The 20590-nt window shown below is 42.9% G+C and overlaps 1 protein-coding gene across 2 annotated transcripts in view; it reads left to right on the top strand.

Moving 5' to 3' along the window:
* The first annotated feature begins 1360 nt into the window (after window positions 1-1360).
* The window catches only part of RBM45 (RNA binding motif protein 45), a 30247-nt gene continuing 11017 nt past the window's right edge, over window positions 1361-20590 (top strand). The window contains exons 1-8 of one of the 2 annotated variants that reach the window (XM_025216282.1): window positions 1361-1884; window positions 2016-2142; window positions 5622-5738; window positions 7223-7399; window positions 9092-9221; window positions 11485-11581; window positions 11955-12118; window positions 16204-16404. In XM_025216282.1, coding sequence (XP_025072067.1) covers window positions 1837-1884; window positions 2016-2142; window positions 5622-5738; window positions 7223-7399; window positions 9092-9221; window positions 11485-11581; window positions 11955-12118; window positions 16204-16396 — 1053 coding nt within the window. In that variant the 5' untranslated portion in view covers window positions 1361-1836 and the 3' untranslated portion in view covers window positions 16397-16404. Of the gene's footprint in view, window positions 1885-2015; window positions 2143-5621; window positions 5739-7219; window positions 7400-9091; window positions 9222-11484; window positions 11582-11954; window positions 12119-16203; window positions 16405-20590 lie in introns of both variants that reach the window. The other variant, XM_025216281.1, reaches the window with a different exon arrangement.

The raw sequence follows: 20590 nt of genomic DNA, 5'->3' as shown, positions 1-20590 counted from the left end.
CCTGGGGCCGCCGCGCTCGGGGGCGAGGGACGAGACGAGCAGGCCGTGGCCACGGCACGGTGGCTTTTACCCGTGTCAAGGATGCTGCTTTCTTATGGACGTGGCAAAGCCCTGGTCCCGCCTGGGCAGACCGGAGTGGGGATCGGGGTCGGGGCTTGGAGAGCTGGCGCCCCGCTTCTCCTCACTTCCTTCCTCTCCATGAGTGCAAGGCTGGTCCCCGCTGGGCCTCGGGGGTTCAGACACTTCCCTGCTGATCCGCGTCACCCGCCACTGCCACAAGTAGCCCCTTGGAGCCAAGGCTTGTCCACGCTGCGCTTGTTTCTGTGGATTTGACAGTATTTCTCCTGGCCTGTCTGTAGTCAGACTGCCTGTTTGCCTCTTCCTCAGTGCAGGAAAGGATGGGGAGAGAGAAACAGGGAGGGAAAGATGACCCTGCATCTGCAAGAGGAAGCTCAGGGAAAGATAAGATTCCCGAGATGAGTTTTTATCTTCTTTTCTTTGTTTAAATGGGTTAGGGCAGGGATGTCAAACTTTCCACCCCATGGGACCAGCCCCTGGCACAGGGAGCTGGACCGGCTTTGGAGCCAGTGTGCAGGGCCAGTCTGGCTGGGTGCTGCATGCGAGACGTGCCCTGTGCCAACCCCCTGTGCTGCATGAATTGTGTGCGGCTGGTCCAGCCCTGCACACCACGTGCAGCATGCACTGGCCCCGGGGCTTGCTGTGCTTGCAACCCCTGGGGCTGGCAGCACCTAGGACCGTCTGTAGTGCATGCAGTGTCAGGTCCAGCCCACACATCATGTGCAGCACACAGGGCCCGAACATGGGGTTGGTCCAGTGGGCTGTATATTTGACACTCCTGGGTTGGATTTTAAGGCCAGGGGATGCCTCACTGATGAAGTGTGGCACTTCAGGAGCAAGATTTGTGGAAGTTCTTAAGACTTGTGCGAGTGAGTGGAATCAAAGGTTTTCTGCCTGTTGACTTGTTTTCTTGTTATCAGAACTAAGTATAAATGAGCCTAGACAGTCAGGAAGGGTTACTTGTTCACAGCAAGTCATGCAGATAGGCAGGATGGTTTTTAATAGAGCTTGTGACTGGGAGTTAGAAGAACAGGTTCTGATCCATCTGCTACAGGATGACCTTGGATGGATTTACTTCCCATCCAAGCATTTGCCTTGGAATCCTCTGAAGGATGCAATAGAAATGAATAATATTATTAGAAGTATAGTTAAGAACAAGGCCTAATTTCTCCTATATTGCATGCAACATGCTTTTATTGTAAGATGCCCTGAGGCTTATGGGAAAGGTGGCATAGCGACTGAGCAATCAATCAATAAATGTACAGACTCTCATTAAAGCAAAGAGAGCATCAACACAAAATTGTTAAATGTGGTTAGAATCATGGATGGACTTCAATAGCAGTACATTTTGTTACTGCGGCACATTCTTAGGGGGCAGCTATGATAGCAGCACTGCTGACAGTAAGCCAGGCCAGGCACTCTGTCCGTTCCCCTCTATTCTACCTAAAATGTACGAAGGATTGTTCTCTCAGCTGGGTTCCTGGCTGGAGGGGCTTACACTGGTTGCAGTAGCAGGTATTTTGTCATGAATGCTGATACTAGACAGTCTTTTGTGCTTTTTATTTCAGGAGTAGGGAAAATATGCAGAGCTTTTTGACAGCATCCAGTTATTTGTCTTGCTTATCCATGCATGCATTTGTCTCTTTGTCTGATAGTTAATGCTTTATTTAATTCTTCTGTTAGGTATTAATTGCGCAGTCTAGAGCTTCTGGAAGCCACCGAGATGTTGAAGATGAAGAACTTACACGAATTTTTGTTATGATACCGAAGTCCTATACGGAGGAAGATTTGCGAGATAAATTTAAGGTACTAATTGACACCTAGTTAATTATTTTTTCTAATTGAATTTTTTTCGTTTTATTTTTTTGTCAGAAGAGATTAAAAATCTGTTGTTTTGTAAAATGCTATTTAATAACTTAACTCTTTAATTATCCTAGATATATGGAGATATTGACTACTGCAGCATTATTAAGAACAAGAACACAGGAGAAAGTAAAGGTTTGGGCTATGTGAAGTATATAAAACCATCTCAAGCTGCCCTGGCAATAGAAGAGTGTGATCGAAGTAAGAATGTCATTGTATTATTTTTCTATGCACATTTATTGTTAGAAGCTGCGTACTCATTGGTGTAGCTTTAAGTAACACTGGCCTCATGTCTTTGGTTATTATTAGCAGAGAAATTATTTATGGTTTAACTACACCATAGTATGTGTAACTTCTGTAGGATTTAATCCCACAAACACACACACAGTTGGGACCCATCTGACTAATCACCTGAATAAGTACTTTCAAGGTCTTTGATTAAAAATAAAAATAGTGAAATGACTGTATGAATGACTACAGTGATTTTCTTGATGCTGTATCACACAAGTATGGTGCAGTATATGTAGATTCAGTGCATGGGCTGACCCCCATTTTATAAAATTCTCAGTGTGTGCAGGATCCGTACGAAATAGTGAGCATGATAATTTACAAAGATAAAAATAAACTGTATTATGATGACTTCTGTGTAAAGTATATATAGCATTGAAGGAAGATTTATTTAAATAATGACTTTTCAGACTATAATAATGTGTTAAATATTACAATTTAACTGTATTGCAGTTAAAATTGTTGTCTGGTGGTTAGAGCATAGGTTTGAGAGTAAAGAGATGGGTGTTGGTTCTCGTTTTGACCTTGGGCAGTTAATTTTTTTTTTGTGTGTCTTAGTTTTTCTATCTGTAAATGGAAATGATAAAGTTCACCTTTTTGGAGTGTTTTATGCTTAGCTGCTGTATGATAGCTATTTGTTTCACTGTCTCGTTTTATAAAGTAGCAGTATTTGACACTACTCCCTCACAAATGTGTTAAGCAGTCACTAGCACTTGTTGTGATTTTAGTAAAAGATATTCTTCAAATCTTCCTTCATGAGCCAACAAACGGTTAGAGATTGAATCTGCCAACAAATCATGATATATATTAGGATATCTTTGTTCTGAGTGGGTTGGGATTGAAAGATAACAGCTAACATTATTAACCCCAATCTGTAATAGTTTATAAAGACTGTACATGTATCCCAAAATATGAATGTTAATTTTTAATACACAAGTAAATAAAGCTTAATGTAACATAACTAAAATCAGTGTGCAGAAACACATGCATTGAAATGCCCATACCCTGAACCACATTTAGTCATGGTGTAAAGAGTGTCAGAATATGTAGGTCAGATATTAGGAAAAACTTTCTTCCTCGGAGGATAGTAAAGCACTGGAGCAAGTTACCCAGAGAGGTTGTGGAATCTCCATCCTTGGAGGTTTTTAAGACCCAGCTAGACAAAGCCTTAGCTGGGATGATCCAGCTGGGGATGGTCCTGCTTTGAGCAGGGGGTGGGATTAGATGTGACCTCCTGAAGTCCTTCCAACTCCATGATTCTATGACACTGCTAAAAATTTAGTGTTTCTCTTTAAATCCATTTTCATGTTTGGCCTGAAAGAAATTAATTGGGTCATTTGAGAGCTGACTAAATTGTTAACACAAGAGCAGTGCCTAATTTTAAACATATTGTGTTCAGCAGTAGTAATACTGAGCCTGCATGGATGTCCAGCTTCTGATTGCCTTCTTCTGTGTTGTTTATGCCCAGAATAACAGTATTTCTTGATGCTATAAAATAGGTTCTTTATAGATTACTTGTGAAAGAAGAGATTCTGAGATAACTGCTTTCAGTTTTCTAATCAAGTTAGATTAAATGAATTGGAGATGAGGGTATACACCCCATAGCCATACTGATTTACAGGCAAAAGGAATCAGAACTTGTGGCAGAAGTGATATCTTTTATTAGATTAGGTATTTACAAAAAAAGTCTTTATTTGCAAGCTTTTGGGCACATTCACCCTTCTTCACGCATAGGAGAATTCAAAGATTGTAAAATTTCTCTTAGGTGGAAATGAAAATTCATGTTTTACAGGAGAGCTGACGATGGGATTGTAAAATCTCCAGGTTGGAATAGTTCATTTTGTGCAAATTAGGTTCAGATAAAAGTTGGAACAGTCTTTTTACCTCGAAGTTGTGTGGTGTCAAGCAGGATGTAGAATTGTGTTTCCTTCTAGTAATGATGTTTCATATTTCACAGGAGAGTGGGGAGATGAAATGCTCTCCTGGGCAGGAATTTATTTTGTATTGAGGTGCCTCTAAGTTCTGTGAAAATGCAAATTTAGTTTGAACAACAGGCAGGAGCAGGATGTCAGCTTTCAGGTTTCCAGATGGTACATTTTGTTTCCTTGTTACAAAATTATGAAGTTTTCAGTTTAAAAAATAGCTAAAATTCAATATTTTCCATGTTTCAGGTATACAGGTGTGGGCCACGATTCCCGGATGGTCCTTGGGAAACGGCCGCAGTTGCGTGTTGAGTGGGGCACCGGGTGGTGACACCAACCCAGACACGCTCGGGGATGCCAAGTGCGAGAGGGAGATGAGATAAGCACCACAGACAATGGGGTTTGAAATAAAACTTGATATTTACTTACAGAACTGTCGACACAACTTGAAGGGTGATATAACTTGGAGGCGGTGAACTATATACAGCAACAAGGGATAAGCGATGGGTGACGGGTGGAGACTGCAGTATACAAGTACGATGTCTGGTTGGGACAAAGTACAGGGCGTTCCGGATTTAGCGATGCAGTAAACTATAATGCTCGGAGTGACCGGAGCAGCTTCTGCTATAGACCTAGGGGTCTGACCAGGCCCCAAGACGGGTGATCAATCCGCCTTGAGAGTCAGAGCCTGGGGACCACGCGCCGAGGCGTGCGGTCCCCTATATAACTTTTTCAGCCAATCAGGAAGCTCCCCTGATGGTACATTCTGGAACCCATGGACATGCTGGCCAGCCAGCCATGCCCATTAGGTGGTCTTTGATTGGCTAGACCACAGGTGATCACTCCCTGATCACACACCGCTCGCATGTTGGGTCAAATTGCTGATACACTCCGCCACCGCATCACTATTTACAATGGTTGCATCACTTAACACTTCGATACAATAATCTGGCGGGGTCATTTTGCTTGTTGACAGCAGTTTATAGCTGTATCATACCACCAGACAACTTTGAGGTAAAAAGGCTGTTCTAACTTATCTGAGCCTAATTTGCACCTGGAGATCTTACAACACCTTAAGCTGTCCTGTGAAATTGAAAATTCATATTTCATTTAGGAGAAATTTTACAATCGTTGTATTCACCTAGGCCTGAAAAAGGGTGTGCGCGCTGAAAAGCTTGCAAGTAAAGATTTTTTTTTTTGCAAATATATAGTTGGTCTAATAAAAGATATCACTTCTGCCATGAGTTCTGATTTCTTATAGATGAAGGGTTTTTGTTGTTCTTTCTTGTTTATAAGGTACATCTCTACCCTAACTACTTCTTTATTTTTTTTGTATTTTGTTTTTGTAAAGAAGTGGTAACTAATTGGGCTTTCTGTGTCATACTCTTAAAATATGATGCTTCATTAATGTGGTTATAGATGTATGAAAATGCATCGAGGAACTTGAAATACGTGTGGCTGATTTTTCAGATTACAGGGCCATTTTGGCTGAACCTAGAAAAAAGCCATGTGAATCCTCTGAACATGAAAATTACATTAGTTATGGTAGTGCTGAGCAGGAATCAAGAGGGAATATGTTTCCATTTGGTAAGTAACAACTTGATCATGTTAGTAATGTTTTGTAAGTCTCTTAATATGATCATAAAATAATGATAAGAGTGTTTCAGAGGGATGTTTGTGTAGAACAGAGAAGCAACAAGTAGACTCCATTAGTGTTTAAAACACAGAGTTTAGGGGCGTATCCACGCATGCAGACATGTGTGCTTGCAGCAGCTCAAAGAGGAGCAGCACAAATTTGAGCCAGGGCTTTTTGCCTCGGCACACGTGCCCGGACATTCGCTCATTAAAATACCCTGCATAGTGTTTTTTCGCTATTAAAATGAAATGCCACTAGATACAGAGAGATCAATTGGGCAATGTTTTATTGATATATTTACAAGTTTAAAGCAGTTTGGAAGCCTACCAGTGCCTCTATCATCATAATAAATTCTAAATCTATACACGTTGGCATTTACTTTTGGCTGCTTTGTCATAGAAAATTCAGAGTTGTCCCTACCCCCTTTGTTCACCAGGATGTGCAGTGCTGAGCAGCACTGATATGCCAGTGCCCTGCCCCTGCCCTCGCCCCTCACTCTGAACCCACAGCCTGCCCCAATCCCCTCACTCCTGCCCATGGAGCCAGGTATATGGGTGAGAGGTGTGTGGAGTTTGTGGGTAGATTATGGGGGAATTGTGGGTGTGGGGGGCTGTGTAGGGGGGCTGCTCAGGAGGGGTGAGCCCCATGTCCCCCGCAGGGGACACAGCCCCCCCAACAGGGTCCACAGCCCACCGCAGGAGCCAAAGCCCCCCTGCAGGGCCCACATGCCCAAGGGCTACAGCCCCCCCCCCACCAGGGCCTACAGCTCACCCCCACAGCAGCAGTGGGTGCTCGGGGGCCCTCCTGGCACAGCCCTGCCCCATGTGGTGTGGGGCAGCGTGGCTCGGCTCCAGGTGCCTGGTACCAGATGCTGCTTATGCCACACTGCGTGGGCCTGGCTTGGCTCAGTGCGGGGCCATGCCCCTTCGGGGAGCTCTGGGCTGCTCAGGATGTCACCTGAGGGCCAGTGCTGCTCGCAGGGACGGCCTATGTGCCAGGCTGGGTCCTGCGTGCATGGACCTGCCTGGGGGCTGTCCTGGCTATCCAGGTATCAAATTTTGAGCCTGCACTGCAAATATGCAGCACTGGGAATGTTGTTTTTTTTTGTTCTCAGTGTGCCTCTTGCCACGTCTCAAACTGCTTTGAGATGCGGCAAGAGACGTGTGGGCTTGTCTGGACACACCCTGGGTGTCTGGTTTCATTTCCAATTCAGACGCATAATTTTTGTATTCAGGCTTCCTGTCTATTTTATTTGTTTACACTTTGCCTTGTGTTAATTGTTTGAAGAAAATAAGTGTGCATTGATGAAATAAGCACTTCATTTTTACTTGACTTAGGTCCTAGACATTTTTAAAATGGTGTTTGACATTAAGACGTAACAGTATCATGACTTGTAATTTATTTTTATTCTTGTTTTTTATTGGCTCTTGAGGAGGGCAGACAGAATTTTGCAGTTTTGAAAAAAATGAGACCAGAATTCAGAAATCAGTCTCCAAACGCCTGTCAGTGGCATCACGACTCCCCTTCATAAAAGAGCAGCTGTTTACCCTCTTTGATCTAGTTCCAGGGCTGGAATACTGTGATGTGCAGCGAGATCCTCATACTAACTATGGTAAATGGCAATATGCACGGAACCCCTTTCTTCTTAAAAATGTATGTCTCTGAAAATATTTTCCCTTTTTTTTTTCCTTAGTTGCCTTTGTTCAAAAATACATATTTCTTTGGGAATGGAGTATAAACTAATTTGGTACTCTTGGGGTGCATTCAGACAAGTGTGCACATGCGTTTACCAGGAGAGACATAGCAGTGGCACATAGCTGTGGCGCTGCTACTTGTCTGGGTGGGGAATGGGAGGCTGAGACCACCACCTGGGCTGGCCCCAGCAGCCTTGCCTCAGGTTGTGGGCGCTTCTTAGGGCTCCATCGGTGGCAATCCAGGCACATAGAGCTTGGCTGTCAGATGGAGTTTGGCTCTGGCCAGCAAGATCTGGTTTCGGGTGGCATATACTGCTGCCACCTGCACTGCCCTGCTTTTTTCTGCCTCAGGTTTTTTTGATGCTGGGATCTCCTGGCATCAAAAAAACCTGCCACGCCACAAATTAATGTGGCGACTGCTTGCGTATGTGGTTTGTGGTGCCATAGATGGGTCTGTAGCACTGCAAACTACATGTGCGCGGTCCTCTGGACATACCCATGCTGTTTTCCTCCTACTCTTTCTACTCTGTATCACCACATTTGACTAACCAGTAGGTCTGAACAGGTTATCTCCTTTACTAGATTCCTGAAAGTACCTGATACTTTTCATGTATGGGATCAGCTGACAACAACTCTTAGGGAAGTTTTACACATGCTTTGGGGGTGGGGGGAGTGGCATTTTAATTAAAGTGGCTCCAAGAACCACTCTAATTAAAGCACTGCCACGCTTTGTGTATCAGCATCCCCATGCTTCACAATAGCAGTGGGAGTGCTTGAATTCAATCTCATTTAGCTCGTTGAACTAAAGCCCGTCCAATGAGCTTTAGTTCAAGCGCCCCCGCTGCCATTTTGAAATGTGGTGATGCTGACACATGAGATGTAGAAGGCTGCTAGAGTACAGTAATTGCCATGGTCCAGTAGACTTGATTAATTAAGTATGCTCTGTGATGTGCTGTAATCACAACACGTCGGAGCAGCCTCCGCGCTTGTGTACAGGCACCCCCAGGTTTCAAATGCTTGGAAGCTGAAATCAAATGAAAGCTATTTCATAATAGACTCCTGTCATCAATAGATTTATGACATCAACAATAGCTAGAATTGTTAAATGAAATGTGTGTGTGTTTTTTGTATAAGTTGCTTTCATCTTTCATACCTTTTAAAATTAAATATTTTATTATTTCTTCAGTAACATTCCACTACTGATACTGCTGTGGTGGAACAAGATAAATTAGTTTACTGGGGCATTGTTAAGTATTTTTTTTTATCAGCAGTTCGGTTGATATGATATGAGACACCAAGGTGTATTCTTCTTTAAGCTGCTGTTTATAAGAAAAGTTGGGTGGCATTTCTTTGACAAATAGTAAATTCATTGAAAAACGGAGTTTGGGGATTAGTGAAACTATTTGCAAATACAGGTCATATTCAGTGAATAGTTTTGGCCAATAAAAGAAGGGAAGGATTTCTAAAATGTTAAAACTAAAGTAATGACTCATTTGAAATTGGACCCTGATGCATTGTTTTCTTTTTTTATACCTCACTTTAATAGTGTTTTCAGAATGTTAAACTTACCCAGATACTGTTGAAAGTATATATAATTTATCCATCTCTAGGGTATGCTGTGATTCAGTACAGCAGTGCAGCATCAGCTGTATATGCTAAATACAAGCTACATGGTTTTGAATACCCACCTGGAAATCGGCTGGCAGTCGCTTTCCTTGAAGATGGAAGTGATGGATCAGAGTGAGTAGCAACCCACGTAGGTTGTGACCTGCACATTTTGGAGAGTCATGTTGCTCTTCAGCAGTTATGTTTGGTGTTGGGGAATAAAACCTAGCTACTGCTGCTGTACAGTTTCATGCCTATTACACAGTTATGTCCTCTTATATTTCAGGTGTTTCATCCAAACTTCCCAGAGAGGGAAGTTTTTTGACACACCAAACATCGCTGCTTTTCTTTAAAAGGAAAAGGGAAAATATTTCTTTAATTTTAAGAAGACTTCTTGAAAATAAAAATTGGACAGAACTCTTCTGATTTGAAGAGACTTTTTGAGAGACTTTTCTGCATGACTGTAAAAACAACAGGGTTTTGGTTTCGCAGGTATCAAAGAAGGGAACCTGAGCAGACATAGGGAAGAAATTTTTTGGTCAGATGTTATTTAACTTAAACTCTTTACAAATGAAATGAAAGATCTGTGTTAAGGATTCAGCAGACTGTCTGTTTCTCCATTTAAAAATTTGGGTGAGCTCCTTTTTCTCTTTTTTTTTCCAGGAGACCATACAGAAAAATAGAGAAAGCAAGGACTTCATCTTTCTGATGTTTCTCAGATATGCGTTATCAAAAAACAAAACAAAATACTCCCTTGAATACCCAGTTTATTTCATAAATCATCTTTAAGAGAAAATTCTTAAGTCTGTATATGAAAGTACTCATTATGAGCCAACATGCGATATATTGAAAGCTATTTTAAACCTTCTTTTAATGCTGAATTCAAGGGTGTGGTTGTTGGATAAGAGAATTATAAGAAAGGTGGACATTTAAAAATGAACTTGGTGCAAGAAATACTTCAGGCAACTCAGAACAGTTCTTAACTTGTGAATGGGATCTTTGTATGCTTCTGATGCAACAAGGATGATGATCAAAATACACTATATCATGGGTTGGCAACTGAGGACTTTGGTGATACTTGGCAGCAGGGTGGGTACATTTTGCAGGTACTCTCCCTGTACTGCCAAGGGGACAAATGCTGGTGGCGGGTGCTCTCCTTCTGCTGCTGGGGAGACAAGCTGGCAGAGTCCTAGTGCCTGCTTGTCTGCCTGCCTCTGACTCAGGGTGGATCATTGTGGTCCTCTGCCAAAAAAGGTAGTCTACCATTTCACTATATTGATAACCAAATATAAAATATTGGGATACATGTAGCTGATTCTGGATTGTGAACAAGACAAATTTTCAAGTATTTGTTTACTTTTGGATGTTCGTAGAACATATAATGGAAGATTGAACAAACAGTTTTCTCAATTGGCTTTTTTCCTCTGTGAAAGCTTTGATTTAATAAATACATGGAGAAAAGGAGCTGCTAATTTGCCACATCCATCCTTTACACAGTCCATTCTTGTGGCATCAAAGTATTACTTTTCACTTCGTGAAAATCATTTTTCATACGTCTACTAAAATTTCTGTCGGTCCCTTCTGTTTTTTATTCATTGCTTACAGAAAAGGGTGCATTTTTCATGTATATGAAGGATGCCTTATTAGGGCTGTCCAACTTCCAAGCAGCCAGGGGTCATGTGCTCTGCAGGCTGCATCAGCTGGGGCTATATGCCCTGCAGGGTGAGCCATGGCCACTGAGCTGCATGCCCCATAGATGCCCCTACCCATCACTGCATCATTTGTCCATGACCCTCCTCTTACCACTGCACTTCATGCCCATAAACCTTGCTCACCCATGTGGTCATCCTCCCCTCCCCATGTTGTGTACCTGCACAGGTCCTCCCCACTACACCTCACACCTGCAGCCTCACCCCCACCATCCCAGGATTGTGTGGCCTGAGATGGCTTTTGGCTCACTCTGCTGATGCACTGCCTGATCCCCTGGGGCAAGGGCAGGAAGCAGCAGCCAGAGGAGTGAAGGGAAGCATGGAGACTTTAACTGCTGTTGCAGCTGGAGCTATGGGGAGGCTGGGCAGGGATTCTGGGGGCCTCAGTTTAACACCTCATGGGCCACGTGGTGGGTGGGCTGCGAATTGTTTTATTACATCAAGATATGTGGAATTATTTTTTACAAAGTAAAAGAGAACTACATAGTACATCCTACTTCGTCTATGTTAAGTGCTAAAGTGATAAGTATATATAAATTCAAAATTATGCATGGCAAAGTGAAAAGCTTGACTAGATTTTATACTATACATATAATTTTAGGTGTGTATTGGGATGTATCTTCTTGCATTGTCAAATTTCTTAAGACTGTAGTAAGGTGGCTTTTTTCTAAAGACACTTCTGTTTGTAGCCTTATCAGAAAAATGGCAACACAGTTGGTGACTGCACAAGTGTCCTCAGTGGTGTGGAATAGTAATCTAGTTAGTCAGCAGCACAGGACATCTTCTGTAAGTAATTACCATGTATACTATTAATATTTTCTCCTCAATGCTCAATTTTTGTAAAAAATTGAAGTGTCTAATGAAGATCAGTATCCAAAATCTTCTTTTATCCCTTTCTGCTTTAGGAACTGTTTGGTTTTTAAAAAAACCAATATAGCTGATGGATTTGTAAATGTCTGTTCTTTTTAAAGATGATCTGGTCTTAATAGGATATATTGCCCATGAACAATATTGTCATTGAAATGTGCAAGAAAAATATATTACTTAAGCTTTGGCTATCAGAGAATCACTATATAATCCAGCACTCTAGAACAGTTACAGAAGTCTTAAGTGGGATGAAATGGAAAACTTCCTTTACCTTTTCTTTTTGTTTTACCAGGCTTATGGAGAAAGTTCTGGCTCTCAGTTACTTCAGCCCCAAACAGATGCTCTGCTTCCATCACACAAAAAAAAAGCTCCACCTGATACTTCTGTGAAGGAAAGGCTTTTTATAGTGTTTAATCCCCACCCTTTACCTGTACATGTATTTGAGGATGTGTTTTGGTAAGTTTCCATTTAAGTAATTTTTATAAATAAAATAGTGGAATAAATTTTGCAAAATTTAGAAATAGTGCAAAAAGTTTAAAAGATCAAAATCATGAAAATTATATCAGGAAATAACGGCAGCTGAAGTGGTCAGTAAATCATAATCCATTTTTTGAGGACTTGTGTCGTATTTGGTGAAAGCCTGAAAAAGCGCAGCACATTACTAATACATTAACTTGCTCTGTGGATAACTTAATCTAAAGTGATGTGTTTAGTTTCATAAGGTTTATTTGCAGAAAACGGTTGTATTACTGACTCCTTTAGCATTTCATTGAAATTTTCTCTTGCATCTATTTCATTTTGGAAATGAGCATTTTTTTTTTCATTTGAGAGATGCTGAGATGCTTGCATGGTAACTTAGATTCCTACACCTTGGCCAGGCAGCACCTTGCACCTTGGCCAGACAGGGCCAAGGGATCTTGTGTGGGCCAGACAAAATGCTTTCGTGGGCCAGACCCAGCCTGTGGGCCATATTTTGCCCACCCCTGGGTTATCAGTACGTCATCCATCCATCTTTGACTTCCTGTCCTAATGATCAGGACCTCTGCTGGACCTGGCCTGTCTGCCACTCCTCCTGTCACTGGGGGCAGGACCCATGTGGGCAGGGCATGCAGCTGAGTTGATGGGATGGGGTCGCAGGCAGGTGGTGAGCTGCGTCTGGGAGCGGGATGGGTGGGTGGAGTTAGGACTAGAATCATGGGGTGTTGACAGTGCGGGGCCAGGACCCAGGTCACAGGCATGATCTGCCCCCCTGCACACCCCTGCCTGTGGAACTGGCACCCATTGCAGGTACCTGCAGGCTGCAGATTGCAGCTCTGCTCCAGGCCTTGGCCCCACACTGTGACTGGCCTGCGATCCCAGGCCTGGCCCATCCACCTGCCCTGCTCCTAGATGCCGCTCCCTGCCCCCCATCCCGGCAGTGTGCAGGGAGCACTTAGGGAGTTTTGGTGAGCTGTTGTGGAGGGATGCTGTGAGTGCTGACATAGCCTACGACAGCTCGCTAAAACTCCCTAAGTGGTCCTTTAACAAAATAATTGCCCACCCCTGTGATAACCACATTCATATCATAGAATCATAGAAGTAGGGTTGGAAGGGACCTTGTAGATCTTCAAGTCCGACCCCCTGCCTGGGCAGGAGGAAAACTGGGCTTAAATGACCCCAGCCAGGTAGGCATCAAGCCTCTTCTTAAAGACCCCCAGGGTAGGAGCCAGCACCACTTCCCTTGGAAGTTGGTTCCAGATCCTAGCCGCCCTTACTGTGAAGTAGTTCTTACCTACTCTCCAACTCTCCAACAACTTGTGGCCATTATTCCTTGTTATCCTGGGGGGCGCTAGGGGAAATAAGGTCTCCCCCAAACCCTTCTGGTCCCCCCTAGTGAATTTATAGACAGTCACCAGGTCCCCCCTCAGCCTTCTCTTGTGAAGGCTGAACAGGTTCAGGTCCCATAACCTTTCATTGCAGGGTCTGCCCTGCTGTCCCCGGATCATGCGGGTGGCCCTCCTCTGGACCCTCTCAATGTTGTCCACATCCCTCTTGAAGTGGGGTGCCCAGAACTGGACATAGTACTCCAGCTGTGGCCTGACCAGTGTCGCATAGAGGGGGAGAATCACCTCCTTGGCCCTACTTGAGATGCACCTGTGGATGCATGATATGGTCTGGTTGGCCCTGCTGACCGTGACCTCGCATTTTCGGCCCATGTTCATCTTGGAGTCAATAATGACTCCAAGATCCCTTTCTGCCTCTATGCTCTCAAGAAGGGAGTTTCCCATCTTATAAGTGTGCTGCTGGTTACTACTGCCCAAGTGCAGCACCCTGCACTTGTCCGTATTGAAACACATTCTGTTTTTGTTAGCCCACCCCTGCAACGTATCCAGGTCTTTCTGCAGTCTTTCCCTCCCTACTAGCGTGCCCACCTCACCCCAAATTTTGGTATCATCAGCAAATTTAAACAGGTTGCTTTTCACCCCGTCATCCAAATCGCTGATAAAGAAATTGAACAGTGCGGGCCCAAGGACCGAGCCCTGGGGGATTTTGCTTCCCACTTCCCCCCAGGTTGAATATGACCCGTCCACCACCACCCTCTGAGTATGACCCTTCAGCCAATTTGCAATCCACATTGCTCCCTTGTGTGCTGTTGGCTACAGAAACTGATATATCTAATCCACAGAAACTCCATGGATCATCTAGTCTTGGGCAGACATTTGATCTGAAACAGTGTAAAGTTTATCAATGTAATACGTATTTTTTTTGGTGCTTTCTTCAAGGAATCATTTTAGGCAACTAGCATATCATCCCCAAGACCTGAGATACAATTCTTGCTTTCAGTCTTCTAAAACCAGTTTTAGTATTGCTTTGTCTACTTGCATTATTGGATTATTATATATTTCTGAAAGAGTCAACATTTTACCACTCTAAAATGGGAATCTCTGATGTTGAGTATTCTCTTAAGGCCAAGCTGACCAACAGACACAGTACACCAATGATTCAGTTAGTAAAAAATTAAGCGTTATGTTTGGCATGGTACATGTGCCTCCACACATGGAATAAATGGCGTAAGTAAGAGAGAAACAATAGGCAACTTATTAATAATAAACTAGGTGAAAAAGTAACATTAATAAACTCCGACAAAAAGTAATAGTGGATGTAGCAATAATAATGAATACAAGAATGGTATTCCAGAAAAACACAAATTTTTAAACAATTGTTTTTAACAAAGAACCTATATAGTGTAAAATGCAGCAGCAGCTTTAGTTTAATTATGAATACAGGAACACTATTTTATAGTATGTCAAGATTTTTATGTTTAAGCAAAGTTCCTGTTCTTTTAGGTCAAGCTCTCACAGTGGGAAAATTCTGTTTCACCATATAGTTGTTCTCTAAGTTTAAGTTTTTGTAGCAGGACTTACTGTCCACAAAGACAACTTTCTGGCATCTCTATTGGAGAGACTTAGAACAGCTCTTTAAAAATTTCAACTACTTTAAAGCAGGTAAACAGAAGAAACTGATAATGCTGAGTTATAAGGAATTTAAAATGTACCTCTTTGGGGTCTTGGAGTCTAGAGCTAAGGACAGCAACTCATTATTGTCTTTGCATCTAAATTACAACCTAGTAAAAAGTACATAATATACAAGTGGTGTTTTTTTCTTTTTCTGTACGTTGTGACCCTGCTTTGGAACTACCTAGTAACTTAGGAAGGGATGACACTTTTTTGTAAAAACGTTAAAATATCTTTTTATTCTCAAAATGGAAATCATAAGTGAACAAACATCCATTTCCATTGGTCACACTGGAGCTCAAGAACTTTTGCCAGAAATACTGCCACTTATCTTTTCCAACCAAGATGTCAATCAGGTGTATTACCTAATATACTTTCCCTGGTGTATTAGGCAAAACGTTGGTAATTCATATGGTGTAGGCTTATTGTTGGTTTGCTTAGACCAGGGCTCTCCAAGGGGCAGCCCATGGCCTGTGTGTGGCCCATAAAGGATGAAATTGGGGCCTGCAGGGTTTGTCAGTGCAGATGCCAGGGTCACTGTTGGCATGGTTCTGGAACCCAGGGGGAACACTGCTGCTCTTCACCCCCCAGCCTCCCTGCTTGCAACTAAATTCAGGGTTTTCAGTCATCACTGGCAACTCAAATCAGCATCAGCGGGAAGAAGCAGGGGTGAATGGTGCCAGCACATCCCTGGATTCTGAAGCCGTGTCAGTGCTGCCTCCTGCTGCTAGAAGTTGGTTGTCTGGTCCATAAGAAGTACTGGATTCATGGGGCCAAATAAGGTGGACAGTCCTAGCTTAGAGGTTCTGGTATAACAGTTCTTGCTTTTCTTTCTTCATCTTCTGGGGCAATTAAAATGGAGGGAGATATGGGGGAGGGCAGTGCAAAATCAGCTGCCAGATCCGTGGAAGTAAAACTTACTGTCACTGTTAAAGTAGTATGTAGTTGATGCACAATTGTGGGTATCATAGCTTAGCAGTGTTTACAAGTTGGTAATATTATGCAGTTTATAACTTCACTTGTTTTTTCCTTGTTGGTGTTTTCTAGTCGGTTTGGACACCTTATTGAGGTTTACCGTGTGCCAGGAAAAAATGTAGGCTATGCCAAGTTTTCAGACAGAACAAGCGCCAACAATGCTATAACTGCATTACATGGCAAGGTTGTGAATGGCGTCAGACTTAAAGTAAGACTGGCAGATTCACCTACAGAAGAGTCCAACAAACGTCAGAGAACTTATTGACACAGTGGGTAAGTAGTTGATCTGTATTATTATGTAAACTAAAATGTAGCTAGTGAAATTGATTGATCTCATTTACAGCAGTTTAAATTGGTTGTCTACCCTTGCCTCATAATACATTTGGAATATAAGGTTATTGGCCAGAAAGAGACTTATTTTTTAAGTTAAACTGAATATTTATTATATTTTTGTAATATACAAGGAGATATTTACCAGTTGATAAATAACTATCTTTTCATTCAAATTAAAATAATCACATTATGTACTCGAAAATTTCAGTGTTGATGAAAGTGACGGGGATGAAAGTATAAAAAAATAAAAAGTCTAATAATCAACGTGTCTGTATCATTCTTTCATTAAAGAACACATCTGCTATCACAGTGGTGTTAAATAAGGACAAAGAGTTTAGGTGCCAAAAAGAGAATAGAGGAAGGAAGTTCAAATTAGGCACGTCTAGGGAGGAGAAGGAAACATGCCAGGTTAGAACCCAAACGTTTTGGACAGTTGAGCCCTTTTGGGGGGATTATATATTTTAGATGTCCTATAGAATCTCCCAGAAAAGAGGGAATGAAAGATTTTTCAATGGAGTTGGAAATGGAAGACCTATACAAAGTAGATTGGACTTGTTCTCATAAGTCATTAATGCACTTTTCAAAGTCTTGCCCATTAGATTTAAGTTACATTTCCTGGGAAGAATGATTTTTATCTCCATATGCGAAGATCAAAATTGGTGATATTTTTTGCACTGTGCTTCGTGATTCTTCAGTATGATCACTGAAAATAAGAAAGTAAAGATTAGCAAAGACCATAATGTGGATATTTGAGAACTCCTGCTATATAGGTTAAAATGGAAATTCCATTCAGTGATGTATCTTCTGCAAGACCAAGAAAAGCAATTGTTCTGGAGTTGCAAAGTGTGAGGTAACTGGTCTACAACAGAATCAATCTAAACTGTATTAAAATGCCACTTAGATTTGGTTAAAGGCAGTGGTTTTCAAACTCTGTTCTGTGGAACTCTAGGGTTACACATAAGGCCATCAGGTGTTCTTCAAAGAGATTGGAGGTAATAGTGCAGTGGGCTGGAAGGTGGTGCACCACCATTGATGGGCTGAGTTACCTGGCTCCATGCCAGCATTTAGGATACAGGTAGGGGTCTCCACAGGAGAAGTGATATGAAAGGGTTCTGTGATTTCAGGAGGTTTGAGGGTCTAATACAGGGGTGGGCAAAATACAGGGGTGGGAATCTGGCTCACCAAGGGATTTTGTCTGGCTCAGCCCAGGCACGGGGGGCAGCTCGGGCCATAGAGCATGAGGCTGGTTTCACCACCCCACAGGGTACACAGCAGAGCTGGGGCTACGTGGTGGCTGGTGGCTCCTTCCAACTGCTGCTGCCAGTGTTGCCTTTGTTGCCAGACCTGGCCCCACTGCTTGAGAACCCCGGCCCGTCTACCCCACACCCGCTGAGTTGGGACCCATGCAGGCAAAGCACATGGCCAGGTGGATGGGATGGGGCTGTGGGCAAATGGGGAGTGGTGTCCTGGAGTGGGATGGGTTCAAATTGCCAGGCAGTGACACTGTGAGGCCAGAGCTCAGGGCAGAGCTGTGATCTGCTCCTCAAACACATAGGCTCTGGTTCCATGGGCAGGGGCATGCTAGGAGCAGATCACAGCTCTGCCCTTTGCCCCAGCTCCATGCTATCACAGCCCTACAATCCTAGCCCTGGCCCCACCTGTCCACTCCTGGACCTTGCTTCCCACCTGCCTCTGGCCCCATCCTGTCCACCTGGCTGTGCATACTACCCATGTGGGTCCCAGATGGTCTCCATTATGACTGTGGGATCATGGGATAGTGACAGCACAGGGCTGGGGCCTGGGACAGAGCTGCAATCTGCTCCCTGCGTGACCTTGCCCACAGAACTGGCGCCTATCATGAGCATGTGGGAATCAGATCATAGCTCTGCACTGGGTCACAGCCTCACTCTGTCACTTCCCTGCAGTCCCAGCCTCAGCCCCATCTGCCCATCCCACTCCCAGATGCCATTCTGTGCCTGTCTGTAGCCCCATCCCATCTGCCTGTGAGGGGCAGAGCCTCTTAGGGACTTTTGGTGAGCTGTTCCAGGGAAGTGGGAGTGCTGACCCAGCCTGCAACAACTCACCAAAGCTCCCTGAGTAGCCCTCCAGTCCAAATAATTGCCCACCGAGTTGTATGTACTGGGCATACAGTGTATTGAAAACAAGCAAGATCTTTATCGGGATAAGGCAATACACCATGTTGAGGGTCGGACTCGATGATCTATTGAGGCCCTTCCAACCCTAACATCTATGAATCTATGTTTATTGAGTATACAAAAACATTAGAGCATCACATTTGCATTCACACACATACTCTATACACAAACAGTTCTGCAAATGCTAAGATGTTACCAGTCTTTAGTTGCTTGAGTCAGCTTAGTGGCCAGCTAAGCTGAGCACAAGGAGGGAGCTGGGCTTCTGTCAGATACATACCAATGCTCCATTGTTGTTGTGAGGAACTTGCCCAATTTCTTGCTGCTAAATCTCTCCTTTTTATAGGGGGCATCAAGTCTTTGTCCAGCGTGTAGTAATTTTCCATTCTGACCAGGCTGATCTGTCATGATCCCAGGTGCTGATTTTACAGGCTTGTTTACCGATAGGTCTCTGTCATTGAAGGATTACAGGCAGTCTTCAGTCTTGTTCCTCTTGATGTGTTGTTCCTGTCTTTAGGGTCAGACTTTGCTGCATCTGCAGTCTTCAGCTGTGGAGGCAAGAAATCATAGGGGCAAGAGGTCATGGTGATCCTTGGTTGTTAGAACAAGCTTCCCTTCACATGCATACCACATTCAAACAAAATGACATTACACTTATGCTAAGTTACATAGAAACTAAATAATATGGAGATACAAAAGGGATAGCATAAAATGAATATAAGTGGCTATAACTTTAACTTGACAACCACTTGTCTAAGGGAATGGAAAATGGTAGTCATATATATTAATTATTGCAGTATCGATGACCATTGTTTATTAACCTATGTTTTCCAAATGGAAACAATGCATCTAAATAATGTTTTATCAACAGAACTTGCTCAAGTTTGTGGGACTTGAAGAGCATGCTTGGAATTTAAGGGACATGACATAAAGGGCTTTCAATTAGATCTAATGGTTTTATGTTAAGTAACTACCAGGGGTCTTTATGAAGAATTTTATTATGTTACTTGGGTAGGGATTGCTTCATAAAGACAAACATCAGAAGACTATGAATATATTAAATAAAACTTTCCCTTTTTCATGAATAAATCAGTACTGATGATGGAATCCTTTGGTTGGAGGTTGGCAGTTACAGGTGAAGTCCAGGCTTTGTCTGTTATAAATCAAACTTGAGGCACCCCTCAGAAAATGCCATTTCTTAGCTTTCATTCATTTTTTAACAACAGAAAAATAATAAAGGAATTATTCTGTTGCACGAACTCAAGAAGATCACAACAGGTCAGAATGATTTTGACACTATTGTTAGGTTTGACCTAGAAACCACTACACATAGCCCAAGCAAAAGTCTCTGTTCTGTAACTAATGCTCAATTGCAATGATAAGGAGAAGACAGTCTTAGATAAAGGAGACTTGAAAACAAAAATAAAATTAGTGGAGTAGGGCAAAGAGCTGATTTAAATATTAAGATTCACACCCCTAGGTGGGGAGAAAGTATGCTAATGAAACATACATGTATGGAAATGAGATACATAGCTAAAACACAGGTATAGAGACATGCGCAGTAAAGAACTCCTTGCGTCACTCCCTTATAACCAATTAGCAAACAAGAATGCTTATGAAGGTCCAATACTCCTGTATAAAAGATGCTCATAATTAAGACTCTGTGTGCTTGTTACGTGAAATTATTCCGCTTGCACCTTGTATTGCTAGCAATAAATCTTTATACTTTCACCCCTGGTATCTTTATTGGCTTTTGCATACCGGGCACGATCCCAGACTTGAGCTGGGGCTCAACACTATCAATTCCTATTTGAAATCTCTGGGTTTATCTTTCATGACCACAGCCCGCTCTTTGGCAAGAGAGGCAGCGAGCTGCTGGGAAGAGATGGCCTCCACCTCTCTCCCCTAGGGAGGAGGCTCTTCTCAGCCAGACTGGCTGACCTGCTCCACCAGGCTTTAAACTAAGCCCGCTG

Source organism: Alligator sinensis, unplaced genomic scaffold (assembly GCF_000455745.1).
Source record: "Alligator sinensis unplaced genomic scaffold, ASM45574v1 scaffold173_2, whole genome shotgun sequence".
Taxonomy (NCBI): Eukaryota; Metazoa; Chordata; order Crocodylia; family Alligatoridae; genus Alligator; species Alligator sinensis.
Note: the sequence above shows the minus strand (reverse complement) of the source record. Positions and strands in the feature narration are given on the sequence as shown.